The sequence below is a fragment of the Musca domestica genome, unplaced genomic scaffold (assembly GCF_030504385.1).
Source record: "Musca domestica strain aabys unplaced genomic scaffold, Musca_domestica.polishedcontigs.V.1.1 187, whole genome shotgun sequence".
Classification (NCBI taxonomy): Eukaryota; Metazoa; Arthropoda; class Insecta; order Diptera; family Muscidae; genus Musca; species Musca domestica.
In genome coordinates, this window is record NW_026712243.1 from 176,130 (window position 1) to 201,465 (window position 25,336).

The 25,336-nt window shown below is 37.0% G+C and overlaps 2 protein-coding genes across 2 annotated transcripts in view; both read right to left on the bottom strand.

Moving 5' to 3' along the window:
- Positions 1–14,461, bottom strand: LOC131801949 (probable basic-leucine zipper transcription factor Q). The gene is made up of 2 exons (XM_059121091.1): positions 12,891–14,461; positions 1–106 (listed from the first exon to the last, which is right to left on the bottom strand). Exons 1-2 carry the CDS (start codon positions 14,459–14,461, stop codon positions 1–3), a joined length of 1,677 nt encoding a protein of 558 aa, XP_058977074.1.
- LOC101888150 (zinc finger SWIM domain-containing protein 8 homolog) overlaps positions 14,334–25,336 on the bottom strand; it is a 23,173-nt gene continuing 12,170 nt past the window's right edge. Inside the window, exons 2-8 of the mRNA XM_011296599.3 lie at positions 23,344–23,586; positions 23,083–23,246; positions 22,509–22,819; positions 15,250–20,040; positions 14,843–15,181; positions 14,636–14,785; positions 14,334–14,549 (exon numbers count right to left, since the gene is read on the bottom strand). Of these exons, the coding sequence (XP_011294901.2) occupies positions 14,483–14,549; positions 14,636–14,785; positions 14,843–15,181; positions 15,250–20,040; positions 22,509–22,819; positions 23,083–23,246; positions 23,344–23,586 (6,065 nt within the window). The 3' untranslated portion in view covers positions 14,334–14,482. The remainder of the gene's footprint in view (positions 14,550–14,635; positions 14,786–14,842; positions 15,182–15,249; positions 20,041–22,508; positions 22,820–23,082; positions 23,247–23,343; positions 23,587–25,336) is intronic.

Consider the following 25,336-nt stretch of genomic DNA (forward strand, 5'->3'; position numbering starts at 1 on the left):
CTATTTATTTTGGGGATCATGACCGAAACAACTGAACATAAAAGCATAATTGCAATAGGGATTATGTCCGGGCACCCAACATATCAACCACTTAGAAGCTTGCAATCTAAAATGAAACAAATCTTTTAACACTATGTCTCAAATCTTATGAAAGAGAAAATGATTCCTTATTTTTAAAATTCTCCATAATTTTAAATGCACACTTAATTGTTCTCAGATTTACTTGGATTTAAAATATGTTGAAAATGGGTTTCTCCATCGCTAGTAAATATATAATCTGAGTGCAATATTTTTTTTTTAAATTATTGTATATATAGTTATAATTTTTTTCATGATAATTTATCAATTAAAAGAACACTTTGACCAATATGCTTAAAACGTTATAATTACATGTTACTTGGTTTTCAGAAAGTTTTTGTTTTTTTTTTTTTTTTTTGCTTTTTATTTTTTCCAACTGTTGCAACTACTTTTTTTCGTTTTTATAAATATTTAGAAGATATTTCCATGTAGAAATACTGCATAATTTATTTATGTAAATATGTTTAGTTACCTTATCCTTTTTTTGCTTTCATTACATTGCTAAACATATGCATGCCTCTATTTACGTTAGCATGTGTGTGTATATTAAGATTATTTTTTGGTATATGAATATATTATGTAATTATATATTTGTGGGTTTTTATTTTCAAAACAATAAACTGAGATGAGTCTTAATGTTTTTATATGGAAATGCCACCATCCGGTTTATTTTTTAATAAGCAATCTACAGTTTCCATATTTTCTATTATTTCAAAGGAATTTTTAAACAAATTAAATAACACAAATAAAGTGTAGATTTTATAAAAATAATAACCAGTAAGGAAAGGTCAAAGGTCGGAGGCGGAGCCCGACGTATATGATACCCTACACCACTATGCGTATTTAGTAGAGTATATTGGGAATGTATGTGAGGTAGATCATGCCACCTATGAACCAAATAACATTACGGTATAGTGCATGATATGACTTCGGTAAGGAGAATATTAAAAAATAGAGCAATGGGTATACCGGACGGAGTGCCACCAAATGGTAAAATTCATTTTGGGCTGACATTACATATATGGTGAGCAATAACCGTAAAAAGAAGATATATATATCGAAGCTATATAAAAATCTGAACCGATATGAACCGACCGATGCATATTACGCATGTGAGTGACATAAAACCCCAAATCGGATGAAACATATATATGGGAGCTAAAGCTATATCTGAACCGATTTTCAATAAATTTGAAATACTTGTTTCTAGATGAATTCAGTCGGAATTGCCGAGATTCAGTTCATTTAGGCTGATATTAGCCATTTTGGTCCACAAAAAAACCTGAAATCGGATGAAGATATATATGGGAGGTATATCCTAATCTGAACCGATTTTGACAAAATTTGAAACACTTATTTCTGAGCTGTATCTGATATCCGGTACCACAGATTATTGTTGTGGAATGCATATTTCGCATGTGAGGGACTTAAAAGCCCAAATCGGAAGAAACATATGTATGGGTGCTATAGCTATATCTGCACCGATTATCAGCAAAATTGAAGTACTTGTTTCTAGGATCAATTAAGTCGGATGTACCAAAATTCAGGTCATTTGGGCTGATATCAGCCATTTTGTGCACAAAAACCCTGAAATCGAATGAAGATGTGTATGGGAGTTATATCCAATTCTGAACCGAACTTGACACAATGTTAGGCACTTATTTCTAATGTGGGAGCTATAGCTATATCTGATCCTTTTTTCATTAAATTTGAAGTTCTTGCTTCTAGACTGAATTCGGTCGAATGTGCCAAAATTCAGGTCATTTAGACTGATGTTGGCCATTTGGTGCGTAATTAACCCGAAATCGGTTAGATATATATGGGAGCTATATAGAAATTAGAGCCGATTCTCACCAATTTCAACAGAGTTCGTCCTTGGGCCAAACAAATCTTGTTGGGAAATTTTCAACTTAATCGGATTATAAATGCGACCTGCATTTTGTTCACAAAAATAAATGGACAGACGGAGGGACGGACAGACCGACTGACAAGCATAAATCGACTTAGAAAGTAATTCTATGAACACCATCAAAAGTAATTATGGGTCTACCTCTCTTCCTCCTCCATGTTACAAACAAGTGCATAAAGTCATAATACCCTGACCACTATGTGGTGTAGGGTTAAAAATTAAGAAAATCAGTTCCATTACACTCCATGCTTACAAAGCTGAGCAGAGAAGGTCCTTAGATCTCAGTATAGGAAATCCAAATATCACAAATCAATTGATATTCTCAGTGAAAATCGAATGATCTTCCCATTAAAGAACAACAGGAGTTCTATTCGATTTTCAATGGATATTCTGGTCAAATGTTCTCTGTGTTCTCTGAGAGAAAGAATATCTATTACAAAATAATTTATGATGTCACTAGGAAATGTAAGCACTTTTGGTTTAAAATTTATATTCGTAAATTAAATTTTTAATAAAATAAAATTTTAAATTTTAAAATAAATGTTGGAGTTTATATCCTTAAATTTGATATTTTGTTATTATTAGTAATTACTATATTTATATAGTTAATGTATGTTATTATATTTATATCTATGTGATTTTTATTATTAATTTATTTTATGTATATATACTTTTTTTTGAAAATGAGGTAAAAATGTTATTTCGTTATTATCATTATATTAATGTGTTTGTGTGTGTGTATGTGTTCGTGTGACTGTTATATTTATAATAAAAACTGATATAACTGCAATTGATTTGATTAAAAATGGATGTCTGTGCGTATGGATGATTTTGAAATTTTCTTCTACATTTTTAATTTTCAAATTTATTATTTTTCTCTTTTGTATAATATAGTTATTCTGATTACTTTTTCCTTTGCTCCGTCTATATATTTCATATTTTTCATTATATTTATATTTATTTATTTTAAAATCACTACTATTGTTTTTGTTTTTATTTTTCAAAGACGCAATATGTTTGTTGTTGTTTATTTTTCTTTAGTTAGCTATGTATGCATGTATCTTTATAAGTTTCTATATAGTTTTTATTTTCATTCTTTATTATTTTTTATTTACAGGTTTGATATTGTTCTATTTCATTAAGATTTCGTTTTAGATGTCAAAGTGTGTGTGTGTTTTTGAAAACAAATTTTCAATAAGAACTTCTACTTTTGTTTGGAATTAAAAATAAATAATTATTTACACTCTACGTCATTTTGTTAACATTCGGATTAAACAAAATAAATAAATACTAATGAAATATGGCCAATAATCACTGTTTTACCAATGTCATATCAATTGGAACTGTGAATATTTAGAAGTAGAAGACCTCTAGGTCATCTATAGTTCATTGAAGACCTCCAGGTATAGAAGAGCATAAAAGACCTCCGGATCTTCTATAGAGCATAGAAGAACTCGGGACCATCTATAGAGCATAGAAGACCTCCGAGTCTTCCATATAGCATAGAAGACCTCCGAGTCTTCCATATAGCATAGAAGAACTCCGAGTCTTCCATATAGCATAGAAGACCTCCGAGTCTTCTACATAGCATAGAAGACCTCCGGCTCTTCTATATAGCATAGAAGACCTCCGGGTCTTCAATAGAGCATAGAAGACCTCCGGCTCTTCTATGGAGCATAGAAGACCTCCGGCTCTTCTATGGAGCATAGAAGACCTCCGGCTCTTCTATGGAACATGTTTTGTATGGAGCATAGAAAACCTCGTGGTCTTCTACAGGGTGAGATGAAAAAACTGTAACCAACTTAAGACTGCTGTCATTTCTAAGCCACTCGTCTTACAGCTGTTAAAATTATTCCAGTGACAGCTCATTATATTGTTTACAAGCGTACAAAAGCATTATGGTCAGAATTTTCCAGAAAAAAAGTTATTCGTGATGGAATTCAAGCGTGATAGAGTGATTTCTTTATATTTGGCTGGAAAACCACAAGAGGCTATCGTTAGAGCACTTCAGCATTTAAATGTGAATAAATCAACAACAGCAACAGAAAGAAAATAGACTCAAAAGAACTAAAGAGTTGCTTCGCTTGGCCGAAAATGGTGAACTGTCGAATTCGTTTTTCTCCGATGAGAAAACATTCGTTGTCCGGCAGTTTGTAAACAAACAAAATGTTCGTGTTTACTTTCCAAAGAGGTCAGCTGAAAATGTGGACCTTCGGTTGGCCACCAGAACTCTAGTGCCGCCAAAACAGCCGATGGTCGATCTCCGCTCGTATAATCGAACGAATATTATCGCGAAAATATTCTGGAGGTTGTATTATAGCCAACAACAGGACTCAGCACCATCGCACTCAGCACACGCCACCCAAGATGGGTTACAAATTAAGGTTCCTCGCTTCATTTCCTGCGCATAATGGCCACCAAAATCTCCGGATACCAATCCGTTGGACTATTGTGTCTGGAGTATTTTGGAAAGCATAAAAATACCAAAGTGTCGATCACCTCAAGCAAGCGCTTCGCCGGGAATGGACCAAAATACCACAGAGCAACATTCGGGCAGCGTGTGACGGTTTCATTGGCCGTTTGAAGGCCATAATTCGTGCCAAAGGTAACCTATTCGAAGAAATCTAAACTTATTCTAAAGTTTGATGCTATTTCCGACATTTTTTGCTTTCATTCGATAAAATTTAGCAAGGGTATTTCTGACTTGTATTTCATATATTTCCCCAAATATCGTTGTTACAGAGTCTATATTATGGCTGCGGAGGATAAAAATAACAAATCGAATGAACAATATATATGGGAGCTATATCTATATCTGAACCGATTTCGATCAAATTTGGCATACTTATTTTCACGTCCAATCTGGTCGTACGTGCAAAATTCCATACTATTCGGGCTGATATTACACGTTTGGAGCACAATAAAAGACAAATCGGACGAAGATATATATGGGAGATATACCTTAATTTTGACCGATTAACTCCAATTTCAATATAGTTCGTCCTTAGGTCAAACAAATTTTTTGTGCAAAATTTCATCTGAATCGGGCAATAAATGCGACCTGTACTTTGTTTACACAAATGCATGGACAGGCGGACGAGAGACAGGTGGACAGACAGACGGACATGCATAAATCGACTCAGAATGTGATTCTATGCAAATCATCAAAAGAAACTATGGGTCTATCTCGTTTCCTTTTGCCTGTTACAAAGAAATGCACAAAGACATAATACACTGAAACATAAAAATTATGGCGTTTAACTTTGTTGCAGTTTTTTTTTATCTCACCCTCTATCTCTTAATTTCGAAAGTCTGTCGATTTTCTCAATCCTCTTTTTCCATCCATTAATTTCATAAATACTGGAAATATTGACCAAAATTCTTAGCAATTATTTCGTTTAACCGATATACATATAAAATTGCTGGTCCCAAAATCCTTTCCAAATGACGTAGAGTAACTATAAATGAAGACTTGTTATTTTTAAAATTAATTATAATAAATTAATTAAAAAAAAATAACAGAACTTCTATCTTTTCCATAGATTCTAATGTCACTTTATCATCTTTTATAAATTTATATATATATATATTTTTTTTTTGTAAAAATAAAAAAACTGAATGAAACCCCAAATCATTTGCCCTCAAAGTACTACTTATAGAAATGTGATTTATTTTGTTGAATAATTTATAATTTATCTACAATATATTTATTTATTTTCATAATTTTGTTCATGGCATTTTATACAGCAGTGGTTGATATTTTTGTAAACCCAACGAAAAAAATTAATTTCTACAGAAACACCAAAACACCTTATTTACGTTGGGCGCCAAAGAAAGTCAATTCTTTAAAAAAGGAAAAAAGTTGCATAAAACTTAGTTTTTTTATTTTCTTCTAATTTTTGTTTGTTGTTGTGGCTTTCCAGTAAATATTGCTTTGCTTCGTTTAAAATGTGAGTTATTTTCTTGTTTGTTCTATTAGTTTTATAAATATATATATATGTAACACATCAATTTTATTTTATTTGTTCTTTGCTTTTTCTATGGCTGAAATTCAGTTACAGCAATGAATTTAAAAAAAAAAAATTAATAAAAATACGAACGAACTTTTGCTGTTGTTCGTTCTTCTTAACAAACAAAAAATATAAGTGGCAGTATATTGGTATGTAAGTATTATAAGCTTTATTTAAATTTATTGATTTTTTTTTTGGTTTGTTTTGTTTGGTTTAAAATGCATATATCTTTTTTTGAATGAAGTATTAAAGGAATTGTATTTTATTTCTTTTCATATTTTGTAGTTATGTAATTTTCTGTGTAAGTATGTATAGATGCTATTTTGATCTATTTGTAGCAATAAATGTACAATATAATCTTCAATTTGAAGAGAATCACATCTAGTATAATACAGTAAATGGTTTGAGAGTGTGAGTGTGTATGTGTGTGGGTGTGGTTGAATTGAAGGAAGAAAAAAATAGAATTTTTGAAAGGATATACGATTTGAAAGGAATGAATTGAAATATTTTGTCAGTGCATTGTTTTTTTTTTCAGAATTTAGCCGACACATGTATTCCCTCAGCCTATGTCCGATTATTTAAATATATATTGTGGCTTGTGCTATGATTATTCAAATTGTTGACCATCTATGGAGTAGGTTCCGAAGGAATGGGCCAATATTGTCCATGTCGTATCGGTCGTAAATAAATTTGATATAAATATTGTGACGTGCCAGATTTTGACTATATCGGCTACTTCCTTCAGTCTATATGAGATATGTGATAATTTTTAGAAAATGATAAAAAATGCTTGAGGTACCAGATATAGTCGACCGAAGACCAGTTTTGGTATGGGCAAAATTACAAGAAAATCGAACATTTATATCCAATTTTATGAGAAATCATAAATTTCGATAATTTACGTATTTATATCAAACTTCTGGTTGAGAGACAAATATTTAGACATAGCAACTCGTATAGAATTGCTGACTTGTTTTGCTAGTTAGGACAGATATAGGTATTAAAAATTGTGACCCCTTGTGGGGAGGTACCAGAAGGGGTTGGCAGATATATATCATCTTCATAACAGATCTTGCGTTAGCAAAACTATTTGGATGTATGAAATTTGAAGAGAGTTGAATGCTTATTTATCTTTCATTGAGCGTTTTGTTTTTCAAACATCTTAAACCCTATGTGGGGGAGGTACCAGAAGAAATGGTCCAATCTCTACTATCTTTATAACAGAGCTTGTGTTGAGGGAAATTTTGAGATGTAGCAAGTTTGAATGGAATCGAATGTTAATTTCTCATCTTCAAAATGTTGACCCTTTGTGGGGGAGGTACCAGAAGGAGTGAGCCGATATATCCCTAATTCACACCAGACCTTGTATTTAATAAAAATATTGTGATGTGTGCAATTTGAAGAGAACCAGACGCTTATTTCGGATTTTATGATTGTTTTGGTTATTCAAAACTTTGACCCTTTGTGGGAGAGGTACCAGAAGAAATGATCCGATCTCTACCACAATTTTAACAGATCTTATGTTCATGGAAGTATTGAGATGTGCCAGGTCTAAATGAAATCGGATGTAAATTTCGTGTTTTATGAGCTTCATGGTAATTCAAAAATTTGGCCCTTTGTGGGGGAGGTAGCAGAAGAAGTAGACCGATATATTGCATATTCAGGCCAGTCAATGGGTAGCAACATCAGCAGAAATGGTTCGAAAAGTTAGGAAGCGACTTGATCGAAACCCGCGAGGTCAGCTGAAAATGTGCACCTTCGGATGGCCACCAGAGCTCAAGCGCCGGCCATGGTGACGGTGTGGGCCGCCATAACAGCCTAATGTCGCTCTCGTATTAATAAATCGTGGCATCAGTATAAATGCCGAATATTTTCGCGAAAATATTCTGCAGGGTGTATTAAAGCCTTGGGCACGCAAACATTTCAACAGGACTCAGCTCACGCCACCCAAGAATTGTTCCAAAATGAGGTTCCTCGCTTCATTTCCAGCCCACAATGGACACCAAAATCTTGGGATACCAATCCGTTGGACTATTGTGTCTGGAGTATTTTGAAAAGCAAAGTTGGCACTAAAAGTGTCGATCATCTCAAGCAAGCGCTTCGCCGGGAATGGGCCAAAATACCGCAGAGGAACATACGGCCAGCGTGTGATGGTTTCATTGGCCATTTGAAGGACATAATTCGTGCCAAAGGTGACCAATTCGAACAAATTTAAACATATTCTAAAATTTGATGCTATTTTCGACATTTTTTGCTTTCATTCAAAAAAAAAAAAAAATCAAAAATTATGGCGTTTTTTATCTCACCCTGCATGGCTGGGGGTATAAAAATTAATTTGTCTTGCCCGGTTTTGGTTGTTAGTTAGGTGGATAGCTCTCAGATCTTTTAACTCTCTCGTGTCATCTAAGATAATCTGAACTTAGTAATTTCCTTAGCTGTGGGAATGTTTATTGATCTAAATTCAGATAGTTTACCGTTTTAGAGAACTGCGGAGAGAACTTCCCCGTCCAGTTGTATCAAAGAATAAATAAACATCTTGTGCAACAAAAAAAATTCCCAATCGTTAAAATTTACCGACTTTTTGCATTAAAAAAATATAAAATTATTAATTGCTATGAGGCAAACAGTCCACGTCACTGACCAAATAAAAAAATTAAAAAAAGACGTAAAAAATCCTTTTTTTGCGAGAGTTTTGAAATAAATCCAAAAAACCATATTTATTCAAAACTTCTAAATTACACAATAAAATATATATATAAATGAAAAAAAATGTAACTAAATATAAAATTCTTAAATTAGGCTGAAAAAAAAAATTATAATAAAAAAATTAATTTATGAAAAATGTGTATATGTAAATAATATATTAATATAAAATATCTATATGATTTTCTTCTTTTTTTTGTAAAACAAAAAATGTATATAAAAATGTAAAAAATATTTGTTAAATAAAAAGAAATCATTTTAAAATGATGATGAACACATTTTGAAATTAGAAAATAAACAAAAACAAATCAGTAGCGTTCTCAGAAAGAGATAATTTTTTAATGATTTTGAAAAATGATGATTTTTTTTTTGTTTGATTTTTTTTATTATTATTTTTCAATATTTTCCTTAATTTTTAAGAGAAAAAAAATAAACTAAAATATATGTATATTTTTTCTAAATACAAGAAGAAAAAGAGAACAAAGAGAAATCAAATGTTTCATTCAACAATTATGTTTTTTGTCTTTTCGTTTTGTTTTTTTTTTTTTTTTTTAATTTTACTCTGCAACGAAATCTTAAATAACAAAATGTCAGTCGGGTCAGTCTGTGTGAGTGGTGGGTGGGTAGGTAGGTGAAGCTGCATTGATGATGGGGGAGGGGGAGTTTGGGAATTGGAGATTATTGAATTGTTATATGCATTATTTTAAACAAATATAAATTAACAATAAAAAATATCGATTCTATTCTGTTTTGCGGTGGTGTGAATTGATGATAAAATATATGTATTCTAAAATTCGTATTGTACATTACTCTCAAAATAATGAAGTACTACTTTATCAACAAAAACAGTATCAAAAGATTTTCGTCCTTCCTCTTGTCTTGCTGAAAGAAATTGCCCACTAATTCAACATACTTTAAGCAACGTTGTCGAATTTGTAATATTCCACAGGTTAGGTTAGAGTAAAAGTTAGGTATTCAAACACAATGAAATTCCTTCTAATTGAAAAAAGGAAAAAATATGATCTGCCCTTAAATCAGAGATATAATTTGTAAAAGTTGCGCTATGACATTGATTAGAAATGTTACCAAGGAGAAACAATTAATTCATACAGAAAACGTACCTTCTGCATTAAAAATAAAAAAAAATACCCTTGGAGTTGAGCATCAGAATTCAAAATGTCGATTGTCTAACTGTTGGTGTCTCTAAAAAGCAAGGAGATATAGATTATAGGCGATCCACCATAACGGTCAAAAGGACTACTATTTAAGCATTCTAATCTGAACCATTTAGGATTTATACTCTGGATCATTTAGTCGTAATAATCAGGGCTTCGGAACCCAAGTCGGAGCGTATAAATTGTAGTCGGATAAAATTGTTGGACTGGAAACAAAATATTCGGCTTTAAAAATGTACGTTTTAAGTGAGGCAAAAAAGTATATACGGCTGGAAACTAGTAAAGAAGGGACAATAGTCCGGCGGGTCCGACAACACCACTTCCTGCAACAAATAATCGTTTATATTTGGAATTTATGTGAATCAAATAATTCCAACTATAACCGTTGATTTCGTGTAACGACTTTAGAGCGGTTTACTTTTGACAACCTATGGAAGCTATAACTTAATTGATTTCCACTAAATATGACGGAGGCATTTTTGACCTCTCGTACCAGATATCACTGCTTGGACCTAAATTAAAATCTAGATTTTCAACAAATTTGTTGCACTCTCACATTCGGTCGTATGTGCCAAAATGCATCCATTTTGGGATAATAATATACATTTGGTGCACAACAAACGTCAAATCCGGAGAGGATATATATGGGACCTATATCCCAATCTAAACGGATCTCCTCAAAACTTGGCAATGATATTTCTAGGCCGTATCTGAAGTCGTATACCGAATATCATTGTTCTAGAATGCAAATAACGTCTTTGGGGGACTAAAATATCAAAATGGATGAAACCGATTCCAAATTTGACATTCGTACTTCTAGGCTAAATTTTGTAGTATATGTTCTAACCCATCGAATTTTTGCGGAGTAGGGTATAAAAAAAACGGAATAAACAATTCCTATCATCACCCATAGAACATCGACTTCAATCTACGATAACCCCTTAAAAACCGTCTAACATATATCCAAAACAAGACGTTTTCGGCCACCAATTACCTAGAAATTGAAGCAGTCCAAACGTCATTCAATTTAATTTTGTTAAAACATTTCTTAAAAAAAAAACTGTTCAAATAATTCATCAAATTTTACGAAATTTAATATGTCCTCAAATCCACGTTGATGGGTATAAAAAGATAATGGTTTCCAGTAACATAGGGGTTTTCATTTAGAAGTCGACCTAGAAGATTCTAATTGAATTCATTCAAAAAAGTCGCTGGAGTGAAGTCTGCTCAAAAATGGTTTGACTGCGCTGATCTGGTTAAAAGAAAAAGTTACAAAGTTTGAATTGAAATGATTCTCGAAATGTTGTTTATCGAAAATTTTTTCCACTGCATAGACAAGATTATATACCTTAATTTTTAGCTTTATAGAGCACAACAAATAATAGTGTAACAGAAATTTCAATTAGAAGTGGAGTCTTCGGATTTTGGTGCTACACACACAAGAATAATGGTGTCTTCATTTCAGAATTGATTTTCTTACAGATCTATACATGAATTGCATAACTTGAACGACCCAAAATAGTTAATGTGTCACCTGATTATGGATTGTTAAACAATTTGTTTTTGAATAAAATTGCTGGTATATGTAGCATATCATAATATGGACCTGTAAAAAATATATTTGTTCCAATTTTTGAACCAAACTTAACTACGGCATAGTTACATATGGACAGTATGAACCAAAGAACATATATTTTAACTTTTAGTGTTAAATAACTTAATTAAAAGCATTATATAAAGTGTCCTCAATCATGATAACCTTAAGAAGGAAAAATCATTTCAAAAAAGCGTACCCATCTCTACATTTTCTGTAATTTACCTTGTCAAATTTCACTGCATGAAAACTAAGTTTCCATCTCTGATTTGTGTACTTATAATGGGATTTATAAATATATATTTTGACAATGAATTTTGGAAAAAAAATGTAGATATATGTTTACCTTCTTGATTCTAACATGACCCCAATTCAGAACTACAAAAAAATAAATTTTGTATATCGAAATTTTACAATAACTCCAAGAATATCTAGCAATACTCCAATGCATTAAAATTTGATTGGGAACCACAAACATGCACATGAGCCCATTTGGGGGCCCACAAAAGTAGATATAAACCTTTTAAGAAAAAAATTGGTAAATCATGTGCGAAAGTTTACCAATTAATGTTTGTTCCACCTGCTAGGCAAAAATTAACAAAGTAGGGAAAATTGTTAGAACCATATAACTCATTGATATGATAGACGGATGGGAAATAGATAGAGGGCAATAAAGTTTCCATTGGGAAAACAATTACACTGTAAAAAAATAAGTTTTACATTGAAATTTGTTTGGGAACCACAAACGTGCACATGAGCCCCTTTGGGGTCCATAAAAGAAGATATGAACCTTTTAAGAAAACAAAAATGGATAAATCATATGCGAAAGTTCATCAATTAATTTTAACAAAATAGAGAAAATTATTAGAACCCTTATAAATCATTGATATGATAGACGGATGGGAAATAAGTAGACGAAAATAATGTTTCCATTGGGAAAACAATTTTGATAAGAAAATAAATTGAAGACAATGAATTTTCGATATTTTTTCTGTAAGTATCCCATTCGATCTATAAACGTGGCCAGTAAAAGCTTTTCCATTAATAGAAAAGTTCATATTTGTTTCAAAGAATCAATGCATTGACGATTTTTTGCCAAATAGAAGTTTTTTCTATGCCGCATGTACGTGTAAGTTTTTCTTTTCTTTTTTAGAATATACCCAGAAAATAAATGAAAATAATTACAATTACAAGTGTGAGTATACCGAACAGGGTTGAAATTAGAAGAAATTCAATATAATCAAAATAATTTTTACAATTCAACGAACATGTAATAAAAACGTTGTTAAAGTTGCTGATGATAATGGCCGAGTTGAGACAAATTGTGATATTGATGATGCAATTGTTGTTGCTGTTGATGCTGATGTTGCTGTTGATGAGGGGCGTGATGATGATGGTGATGATAATGATGTGGCTGATACGTTGGCGGCGGTGGTGGTGGTATTTGTTGGCCATGAGTGGCCATAATTAGATTTACAGCGGGCGGAGCTGTTTGTGGAACTAATGGCGGTACAAATGATGCTGATGATGATGACGATGGTGTAGAAGATGATGATGACGCCGATGCGGATGCAGATGACGAAGAAGAAGCGGCTGGTTGTTGTGTTGCAGCAGTTGATGGTAATGGCAATGTCGAAGATGTAGAAGAAGCTGTGCCAGCAGCATTATTTGGATTATTTGTTGAATTTTGAAGATGGTGATGATGATTGAAATTATTGTGATATTGTTGATGATGTTGTGTTTGCTGTTGTTGTTGTTGATTATAAGTTCGTAACTCTATTGCTATGGTATTACCACTACCACCATTGAAAACTGCACAACCACTGGATCCTGCAACTCTTCCTGCACTAACTCCACCAACAGCGCCTCCACTTCCAACAGCATTTGGGACATTTACAAAATTCATTGATTGTTGTTGTGGTTGTGTATACAAGTGGTTGTTGTTAGCTTTTGTTGTAGTTGTTATCGTTGTTGTTGCAGTACCAGCTGCATTTGATTGTGTTATACAGGATGTTGTTGTATTGGCAGCCATTAGCACAATAGATTGTGGTGGCGGCTGCTGTGATGTTGGCGGAGGAGGAGGTGGTGGTGGAGGTGGCGGTATACTTTGTCTGGATGCTGTCATGGTAGCAGAGGATGATGAGGAAGGATGATGTTGCATATGCTGTTGTTGTTGTTGGTGATGATACGTAACAACGGGAATCGCTGGTCTGTGCATTTCCGACGAACTGTACATTAACAGATTTTGTTGTTGGCCCATTAATGGTGGCTTTTGCTGGGATTGAGACTGATGTTGCTGCTGTTGTTGCTGCAAATACATGTTTTGTTCATAATAACCTTGATATTGCTTTGATTGCTGCTGTTGCTGGTGTTGGGATTGATAATAGCTTTGAATTTGATAATGCTGCTCAAACTGCTGTTGCAACTGCAGTTGCATTTGCTGATGATGATATGCATCCGACAGCATTGTATTGCTATCAACAATGCCAGCTACACTTACGCTAGCGGCACCCTCAATTACCTGGTGTTGTGTTGGCATTGTTACATTATTCGACGACGAGGCAACAGCTGAATCTGATTTTGGGCCACCATTACCACTGCCTCCATAACCCAATGAAAAACTTGTCGAAGAGGTCAACGATGATGCAGCCGATGTTGTTGTGGGTGTCGTCGACAATGTCGAAGACACCGATGTTGTCGATAGCGGTGAATTCAAATTACGCACAGCTAAAGTTTCATTAGCGACAAGACTATTTTTACTACTGGATGGACCATCATACAGGGGAGGTGGTGCACCTGTTGTTGCAGTGGTACTTGTGCCACCAATGTTGCCAATATTATTTAATCCATTAGAACTTGTGGACGCTCCTGTTGTATTTATGTTGCTATTGCTTGTTGCAGCGGCTGCTGCCACTACTGATGCGGACGCTTGGACAGATGTTGCTGCCAGTGTTGTTGTTGATGAAGAAGATTGTTGTGTTGATGTGGTCATACTATGCGAATCAAGTCTTTGTCATTTGGCATTACTTTGAAGGGCAGCATTTATTTGTGTCCACAGCTCCTTTTTACAAGATTTTGATCTGTTGAAATAGAAACAACATTTATTTATGACAGAATGGTAGGAAAAGCATTCCTTAAAGTTATGGGCGAAAAGTAGTAACCTCACCTTTTAATGGATTGTAACCAGTCCTTGAATTGTGCACTACCCTCTGGTGTAATTTGGAAAGCTGCACGAGCTGCCACAATTATGCTGGCAAAGTCCTCATAATCCGCTGGTGTTAAATGATACAACTTTTGATGTATACATTGGATATACCTGCAGAAAAAAATTTAATTATTTTCAAATCCGAAAAATCCTCATCTATTTACTTACATTTGTTGGCATTTTTGTACCAATGGCGTTAGAGCCGATCTCAAATGTTGCATGACCAATTGATGATTGTTGCGTCCCAAATAATGAGCCGATTCTATGGCCACATCGTGTAAGACGAATGGACTTACTATTGAATTGACGGCACAAACGCAGTACTGATGTAAATACTGGGAGCCAAGCTTCTTTGAAATTCTCAATAGCCATTTTACATCTTCACCGTAGGGAGGATTGCGTGCATACTTGGCCTGAGGGCGATCATCGTGAACGCGCCTTGCCAATGTTTCCATAGCTAACATGCCAACATTATAGGCGGCCAAGAGGTAACGTAATTGGGCGGGTCTACGATAAAAACGAGAAAATTCACTTAATGTTGTTTTGCCCAAATCTAAAAGGGAATCGGTACTCACGTAAACTGGTGTGGGTGTCTTTGACGGTTGGCACCCTGAGGCGGTGGAGCCATTTGCTGATGATGTCCCCCTCCATGACCGACCATATTGTGCGGCGGTGGTTGATGATGTGGAGCTTGTTGTTGTGGCGGAGGTTGCTGTTGGGGAACCTGTACAAAGGGATATACTGCTCCTTGCTGTTGATTTGCTCTCATTTGATGCATTGCGGCCATTTGGTGAGCAGCTGCTGCTTGCTGTGCTGCAGCTTGGGCCGGATGCTGTCCATTAGGAGGAGGAGCCTGTTGACCGTAGTAAACAGCAGCAGCTGCTGCTGCGGCCGCCTGCATACCTGGAGGTGGTTGGGCCATTTGTGGTGGTCCATTTGGCGGGACGGAGGGACCTTGTGGTGGTGGTTGTGGCACAAATGACGATGGTGGTCCACACTGCATTGTGGCCGCTTGATAGGCTGCTTGAGGCGTCATCTGACCAAATACTCCAGCATTTTGTGCCTGATGTACATACGGAGACTGTTGGGGTGGAACCCCAGCATTCGGTGGCGGTGCTGTGGGATTAACAGACTGTTGTTGGGGCGGTGGTGGATAACCCGGATACCCTTGGGGCGGTGGTCCTGGAGGTGGTCCTTGCGGAACATACATGGGAATTTGATTGGTCGGATATGGCAGATTGTGATGATACATTCCCTGACAAAAGCCATAGGCATTATAGGGTGCCATTCCCACGGGAGCCATTGCTGGCACTTGTTGTTGGAAAGCTGGAGGAGCAGACGTCACAACAACCGGTCCTCCTGGTTGTCCAGGTTGACCACCAGGCGGTACGGGCGGTCCACCCTGTAATGGAGGACCAACCATAGCTTGCTGATTAGCAGCCGCCGCCGCAGCTGCTGCTTGTTGTTGCATCTGCATTTCATGATGCTGATGAGATTCTATGAGTGCCGATAGGCTCACAGCTGCAGAATGATCCAAGTGATCATCGTGTTGGTCATGCTCGCCACCACCATTGTTGGGGGTGTTACGCATGTACAACTCATACCAATAACGGGCAACCTGAAACAGCACCTCGGGATAAACTCCACCACCTTTTGCAGCATTTTCCACCGTAATGCAAGCCCTCTCCAACATATAATCGCTTTGTTCCTTACATTGAAGTATGGCTCTCTGGATTTCATTGGGATTGAGGGCGGCGGCGTGTGGCAAAACTGAAAGGGCCAATTCTGCAGCTGGATAATTACTATCCCAACCTCTAGAGGCTCGATCAGCCATGTTGGCAGCTTCGGGCGGTGTCAAATGACCTTCCCACGTATCGATTAGAAAGCTTATAGCCGGTGCCCCAATTTCCATAGCCTGACCCAAAATCCATGAGACATGTGAGGAATATGTCCGAGACAACCAATTGGGACTGACACAATTGTGCAAACCCAGGGCATACAGACCCAATTGGAAGGCGCACATATGCAGACCTCTGTGTGGACCATGATGATTGTGATTGGCCGTGGCTTGAGTAAACAATGATGTCGAACTGTTTCCTCCGGCTTTTACCAAAACTGTTTTCGCCAATTCAAACATGAAATGAGCACTGGCCTCAGAGGGTTGATTCGGAATTGAGGGATATGCTCGCTTGCCTTTGTATCGGGAGTCTTTTGCCCTTGTTGTGGTCTGGGTGGTTTGTGAACCCATGGTCGGCACATTGCTTGGCATACTTTGATTGTTTTGTTGGGATGTCGCCATTAGAGAAGAATTCGCTGGAGATGAAATATTCAAACCAGCCATATTGACATCCAGTTCTGCACTTGTGGAACTTGTTGGTCGACTATTGCCTCCGACAGAAGCATAATCGGCATGATACAAATCCATATTTCCACCACCAATATTATTTCCAGAACCACCTGTTATGACTGCCGCATTGTTGCCGTGTCGATTATTGTAATCACCACCCTCACCATGCCTATTAACCGAATTGTTGGGAGTCCTAACGGGTGGATTGTTGGAATAGTATGCCGGTAATAGTGGTGTCTTCAGCAACGTGTGTATTTCCCGATCCAATAATTTCTCCATAATTTTGGCAATCTTATGTGGGTCATCTTTATAGAAATACAGCAGTGTTAAAGCCAGTTCACCCCGCTGGCGTCGAGTACCTTCACATAGCAAAGGATGTTCTGCTTCGGACACATTTGCCTTCAAGCCCAGCGCAGCCACAGCCGCTTCAAAGCCCAGATTTTCATCTGTTATGGGCCGATAGATACTCATGCTGCGTATTCGTTGATCTTTCATGGATACGGATGGCATTACCAGGGCATCAAAGATGTATGAAGCCAAATTGATGGGCAACAAAGCCTCCCCCCGTGACTTCATAGTGCCATTGCGTAGACGTTCTGCGCGTGCTCGTATTACCTCCAATTCTGGTTCGTCAATAGGTATTTTCTTCAAGAGCGTCAATATGTCAGCCTCCTGGTTGGCTAATTTAACCTCCAATGGCTTAGTGCTTGCCGGCGGACGAGCCATTTCCAAAGCAAAAATACAAATACGAAAACCAATATGATAGTGTTCAGAATTTTCTGAAAGTACAGTGCAGAGGAAAGCGCACTTGGTCAGCGTGGCCGAGGCCAATACGGTCAGATGATGAGAAATTGGATTGATATTCTTGTTTTTGCCTTTTCGTTTGGGAGCTGGTGGCATTTCCATCATCAAATTTGGAGGATTTTCCAACATTTCCTCAGCCAAGCGTACTGCCAATATACAGGCCTCCCGACCATGTCCATGAGCGTGTAAGCCCTCGGCACGGGCCAGGAGAATGTCCCACGCATCTTCGGATGGTCTGAGGTTTGAGAAAATATGTGGCTTTTCCGATGTGGTATTGGATGTAGATGTCGAAGGCAGTGGGCCCATATTCGTCGCCATAGCCTGTGCTGATGTCGAGGGCCCGGCATATAACGACGATGCGGTAGTTGTTGGAGTCGTAGGATTCATCGATTTATTATTAAGCGGTGCACTGGTGGCCACTTCGTTTACCACTGTATTCGAGGGTGAAGGTGAGCTTGCATTGCCTTGAGCCTTCATAAGAGCCGCTCTGGCAGCGGCCGATGTACTTGGCACTGGCGTTAAATCTTCAGCGGAGCGATGTTTGCTAACGTCTTGAGATACAAATTCATCACTTGATGACGAAAATGATTCATCTTTCGATATCCTTCTGGCATCTTGGAGATTTAAAGATTTATCAGTTTCGAGTGCACCGGCACCACTTCCACTACAACCGGGCGCTTCAGAACCCAACGCAATCAACAATGAAGATGAAGAAGAGTTCGATGAAGAGGAAGATGAAGTTGAAGAATCTGATGAAGATTGCGATGCAAGTGTGGCAACGATAGCTTTATTCGTAGGTGTTGTAGGCAAAGAGAAACCCGACATTTTGTTTCCTTCATCGGCCACATCCAAGGCGTCGGGAGACGAATCATTAAATGACTGCTGTGAATCCGAATGTGATATTGATTTAGAAGTCGACGTCTGTTGTTGCGGCATTGGAAATTTATTTGGATTTATACTCCGACCATTATCATTGTCAGATATGCATAAATTGTTGCTGCTACTATCGCCACCAAAATCTTCATTTTCGCAGAAACCTTCACTGCTTGCACTTGAACGATTACCATCTCCACCACCCATGGTTGACAAGGGAATTCGCCGTGGTAAGCCTTGAACAACTGCTGCTGAAGCAGAAGCTGATGCTGCGGCAGATTGTGATGATGTGGAAGGCCTAGCGTCAACTGACGATGACATATTATTCCCTCCACTACCATTACGTTCCGCTAAATTACCCAAGTTACTAGAGTTAGCATTTCCTGAACTTGTTGACGCTCCAGATGCAATTCCGACTTTAACACCTCCCGAATTACCATTTCCAGATGCTGACGGCTGTTGCTGCTGCGACCCTTCTATACCTTGATGTAGACGAGCATGAACACTGTCGCTTGAAGAATTACTTGAATTATTGCTAGAAGATATATAGAAACGTTCACGAAATGGCCGTTCCAAACGTTGCTTGAATGCACCATGCTGACCATGATCCGCCGATGAACTAATATAATTATAGTGTTTATTATTTGCCATCAATGCCTGGGTAGCATTCAATTGTCCACCATTACTTTCGCACTTGTTTTCAGTGTGTTTGAAACATGTAAAGGGCGAATAATAAATTGGATTTGTCTCGTGAGTATGAGTTATTCCCGCAATCGGATACTCTTCCCAATCCAGATAGCATGCCTCTATGGCCGGCTTAAAGCCCACAAACATTTCCGCATCTGACCTCATATTCTGCTGATGTTTATTGTTATACGATGACGGCATTATGCGACACTTAACCACACGATCCAAGATTTTCAAATGCCAAGCGGTAAATTGGGCATGTAGCATATCGCGTTCGTCTGGTGCCAAGCCTGGATTTAATGCTGCCAAACGCCATAAAACAACTATTTCATCGAATAACGAACTGCAGGCATGCTCGATGGCTTTTGAATTTGAATGCGTACTGGAGTGTTTACCGCCACTGTGACCATGTGAACCCATCATCAACGAGAGTTTGGTCTGATACCACCACAACAGCAGTTGGTCACAGGCCATACATTGTTCCGTGATAATTTCCAATAATCGTACAGCATTGCGATCACAACGACGATACATTTCACGAACTATGGACAGGAGATTCCACATGCCTTCCGGTTCTCGGCCTCTTAACGGTCGCAGAAGAGAACTCCATTCAGTGGCAGCCGGTGGGGCGGAATTTGTTAAATAATTTACATCGCTGCAGAAAACAAAAAAGTGTTAGTGTGTGATGGAGCTAAATAATGTATTAAAGAGAATAATAGAGGGCTATCAAAATGCAAGGCTCCGAATAAGTTTCTGAATTTTGTTATTAATGCTTTCTAGAATTAATGCTTTTAAAAATAGAAATAGGCAACAAAATTTATGACGATCTTGGGAATAAATGTCTAAGGTATAACAACCTTGCTGCATTGACGATGGTCTGTGCATCATTCCGGGTTGGTCGAACTGAAAAGGTTAATCGGAAAATAGAGAGATTGCCTTTTCTTTGATAAAATGATATCTCATAGTAGCAAAATGCTGTCGAAGTGGCTGTAGGGTACATATTTAAAACCAGTGAGGAAAAGTCAAAAATTGGGCGGAGCCCGTAGTAGAGTTCCGGTAACAAAAGAATTTATCTCAAATAGGTTATACTACCTATCAATATTTGAGCAGTTATAGTTTGCTATAGAGTGCAGGATATCACTTCGAGAAGGATTTTATTAAAAAATATATATTTTATTAAAAAATAAAATCTGGTCCGATTGTCACCAATTTCAATAGGGTTCGTCCTTGGCCAAACAAATATTGTTTGGAAAAATTCATCTTAATCGAATAATAAATGCGACCTGCATTTTGTTCACAAGAATGTATGGATGGGCTGACGTGCATAATTCGACTCAGAAAGTGATTCTATGAAGATCATGAAAAGTAACTATGGGTCTATCTCGCTTCCTTCTCCATGTTACAAACAAATGGAGGAAGACATAATACCCTTACCTACTATGTAGGGTATAAAAAGTGATAAAACTAGCAACAATAGCTAAAATCGAAGACTTAGACTAATCGAGGGCATTTGAAGAAATCTTTGGATCCTGCTCCAGAGGCAAAATCATTCGTTAATGAACGTATGAGCCGATTATTCGCCAGATGCTAGTCAGGTGGCATGGGATTTGAAACAATTGCCAGTGCTCCAGAGATTGCACTGGACTCGTGCTGATTAGTTTTATTATTCTCTAAAAGTACCCAGAACAGCTTGATATCCGCATTCTAATAGTAACGTATTTACCCTTTAACAACCCATTTTTAGACAATATAGGGTTTTGGAGTGGAAAGCATATTTTGAAGAACGTATTTTTGAGCGACAAACTGAAGAATATTGACTTAAGAGATTGAACATCATCTCAGGTCTAAATGGGGAGGAGATATTAGTGACCTCTGCCAACTCTGTGATGACGAGGTGGATACCCAACTCCGATGCTAAATAGTGTGGATTCTACGAAGCGCAATGGGGAAAACTTATAACATATGAATATTTATATCTATAGCTTGATATCCGCATTTTCACAGGGACGTCTAGACTCTTTAAAAACCCCTTTCAAATAAACATTTGCAACGAAGGAGATAAATGAACAAGACGGGGATCGTGTCAGGTAACTGAAATATCGAAACAATAGGAAAATTATTTGTTTGGCAAATTGAAGAATGTGCCTTGGGGATTTCAGCGAAAAAAAGATTGGACACCACCAAAGATCTAATAGCGAGGTGATGCTGCATGGCCGCTGCATGATGCTACATGTGTAACTGGAGTTTTCTACAATCCTGGGAGATTTCACTCCACAATAAAGTTTCGATAAAAACCATGAAAACATACTGCCATGAAGACTATGTCAATGAGATCTTGAATTATAAGTTATCTCATCGGTCCTACTTGATCTATGAATATATTTTCTTCTGTCACGTAAATCATAAGTCATATCTTGTGCATTATATAACCTGAACCTGAATATGAAATCCATCCACATTCAATTTGTTTGAAAGGAGATGTGGCTGTAGTTAAGACCTTACACGCACTCTGACAGGAAGGATTCCAAACCAAACCGGGTACATTGTATCTAAGACCATCTAGCCGACAATATCGAGAAGGAGAAGGACCTGTTTTTTTCTATAAATTAGTAGGTCTGATATAAGACTTGTGGTAGACTTATTGACTGACCACTGTAGTAACAGATATCTAACATCAAAATGAGATAACAATGGTCCTAACTGCTGTAAATTATGTGAAGATGAAAAAGAGGTAGAGACGCTTAAACGCCAGGAAGGTTACCAAACCGACCAGATTACAGATTACGAACCGTTTGTAGATTACAAATATTAAGTTGTCGATAAACCTCTCGCAACAAAATACAACATTTTTGGGTTATGCTGGCATTTCCCTATTCTTAAAACATTTATAAACCTTGCAATCAATAGTAGGTGTGCTGAAAAATCTGCCACAACAAAAAGTTTGCTAGAATAACAACAAATTTGTCCTGGTTGTCCTTGCACTATCCCAATAAGTTCGATATATATTGTGAGTCTTCAACGCCATATATGTCTGATAAGCCGATTTACAAAGAGCAAATATATCGCAGAGAGAGAGAGAAATGTAGAATTAATTGAAATATTATCCCTATTTTTTTTTCTTACCTATAAACCATCGGTGCTGGCATAACAAATTTAATAAGAATACGTTTGATATTTTCATGTAAAGTCTTCTCATCCAAATACCAATTTGTTTGATCGTTTATCGATGCACCTGCTGTTGGATCGGGAGCTCCGCACACTGTATTTATAGCCGTCGGTTGTTCACTTAATAGCTCGTCTAGCAGACGCTGAGCTGTGGGCAGTATTTGTTGCGGCAATTCACTTATTAAATATTGGGCGAATTTTTGCAATTGATCACGTTGTAAACGGGTTAATGATTCAGAGACAGGAGCTCTTAAACACACCTCCAAAGCCTTGAATAATTAATTGAACAGGAAGAAAAGACCAAGAAAGGAAAAAAGGTAAGTATGGCAAAATATGAAAATTGCCATAATTAGGAATTCTGTTAAATTACAAACCACCGCCACCGCCATGCAACAGTGGCAGTGCATAGAAACGACAACAGCAACAATACAATAAACAACAACAACATCTTATGGTATTGCATGCCCTTTTGTTGTGGCATATTGTCGTGGCTGTCGTCTCGGTCATTTGTGGCAAACATAACTTTACTTACACAATGTATTCGATGTAAACAAACGGCCACAACGTGAGAACACCAATATGCACTTGAATTGCATGTGCAATTGCATGACGATATACGTCTTCGATCGAAGGTAACGGCCACATTAAAATTCTGGCTAGGTGTTTGACACACTACCGTTGCGGAAAGGTGGAAACCTGCAAAGAATTGTAATTATGATAAGTGGTTATTGTTGTTGTTTGTATTTTTTCTTTTTAAATGCAAAAAGGATGTATGTTTGCCCGAAAGACTTACCTATTTGCAGGGGATCTTTAACTGCACCAGTTTTGAATAGTTGGTCACCGCGATTAAACTCATCGGATGAACTATTTGCTAAACAAGAATATAAACGAATATCTTCTTCATTATCCGGAAAACTCCAGAATGCAATGCGCAATTGCAACTGTTCGGGTACTGGTGGATAGACATGTTCCACCAATTCAAAGGGTATATACGAAGCAACACATTTTGCGGCCAATTCTGTAAGTGTTGGAACTTCTGAAAATAGAAGGAGGAGGATAAGAATGATAAGTAAATATTTTAAATTATCAAATCAAAAGGTGAGAGAAGACCAAAGATTATATTTGTTCTGAAATCATTTATTCACAAAAGTTTTTAAAGTCCCTTATGTCAAAAATTAAATGCTACACCTGAGAAAAATGCCTTTCTAAACAAATAAAATCCGTTAAAAATTCTGTTAAAATTCCGAATGTAGCCGTTATATTAGGGTCTATACGACGACGTGGACCTGCAAAGGCAACTTTTGTCATAAGGAGGCTATACCAAAACGTAGACCTAACACGCCGTGTTTGATAATTCCTCCGGAGCCATGTGATTGAGTTCAGATTGCTCATACCCATCCGAGTCGCGTCCTTATTGACAACCGGAGCACTTAGGGGCTATGTGAGGGCTCTCCTTCGTTAAACACAATGCTAAATCTCCAGCCATTGATTCTTCTGGCTCAGTTTTAGGTAGCAAAAAGTGTGCTGAAGCTACGGAAAGCGGGAGAATGAACATGTTCACTTTTTGTATTTGCCCGAATTGTAGACATGCCAATAAATTGTAATATCTGAGGTGTAGGTGATAGTATTACCAATTGCATGCCCAGGATTTTCGGCTTTAGTTACATAAATGTAATAATACCTGATAGGTCTAGTGGTGGCCCAATGTGTTTTAGATACCAGACCATTGGCTCGGGGTGGTTCCCATTCGAATGATTTACCGATTGATGCGACTATCAAAACAACCAAAAAACTATTAGGTCAGCTGAAATAACTCTTGGAAACCGGATACATTGTATCTAAGACCATCTAGCCGACAATCTCGAGTAGGATAATGACCTGTTTTTTCTATCAATTAGTAGGTCTGACATAAGATTCGTGGTAGGCTTATTGACTGACCACTGTAGTAACAGATATCTAACATCAAAATGAGATAACAATGGTCCTAACTGCTGTAAACTATTTGAGGATGAAGAAGAGGCAGAGGCGCTTAAACGCCTGCTATGCTGATGTCCCATGATATAAATAAGGAGGCATAGGCTATTTGGTAGATGGGAAATAGATGCTCTAGCATTCTTCTCAGACGTGGATTCCAATATCATCTATAGGTTTGGTAAAAGTATATCCTACCCCTCACATCTTGATATTTTTCCCTGTCGTATCTCTAATTCTTCTTCCCAGAATGGGTCAAAACTCTCCAAGTGAGGCAACTCCTGCGTAGCTGCACATCCTTAAACCAGATCAAATCAAACCCTATATCAAAAATAAATTGATGAAGTAAATTCTTCGATTCCGTTCTTTACTACCAATAATCATGATTGTTATTATAATCGCTATAAACAGCAACACCACCATAAAGTGAATAAAACCAAAAATCTAAACATGGCAACATAAACAACACACACTCACACCATCGAAGCAAGTAGAAGACAAATAAAACACAATTCCAGCGAAAGGATAAAAAATGTTTCTTTGTTCCAAAATACACCACAACAATTGGTCGCAGACTGGGATGGGGTAGTACGAGGAGATGAAAACGGAATCACAACAATAACACAAATTTCAATGACATTGACGAAGTTATTGCCCTCAGAAAAGGCTTCGTTAAAAAAGCGGCCAAATGTCGATGGCATATACGGTGGAAATGTTTAGTAAATTTATTAAAGGTTGATAGGGGATTTTTTTGTATAATGATTCTAATCCAGGGGGTGTATACTCCGATCTGAAGTCTATCCAAACTGTTGGTC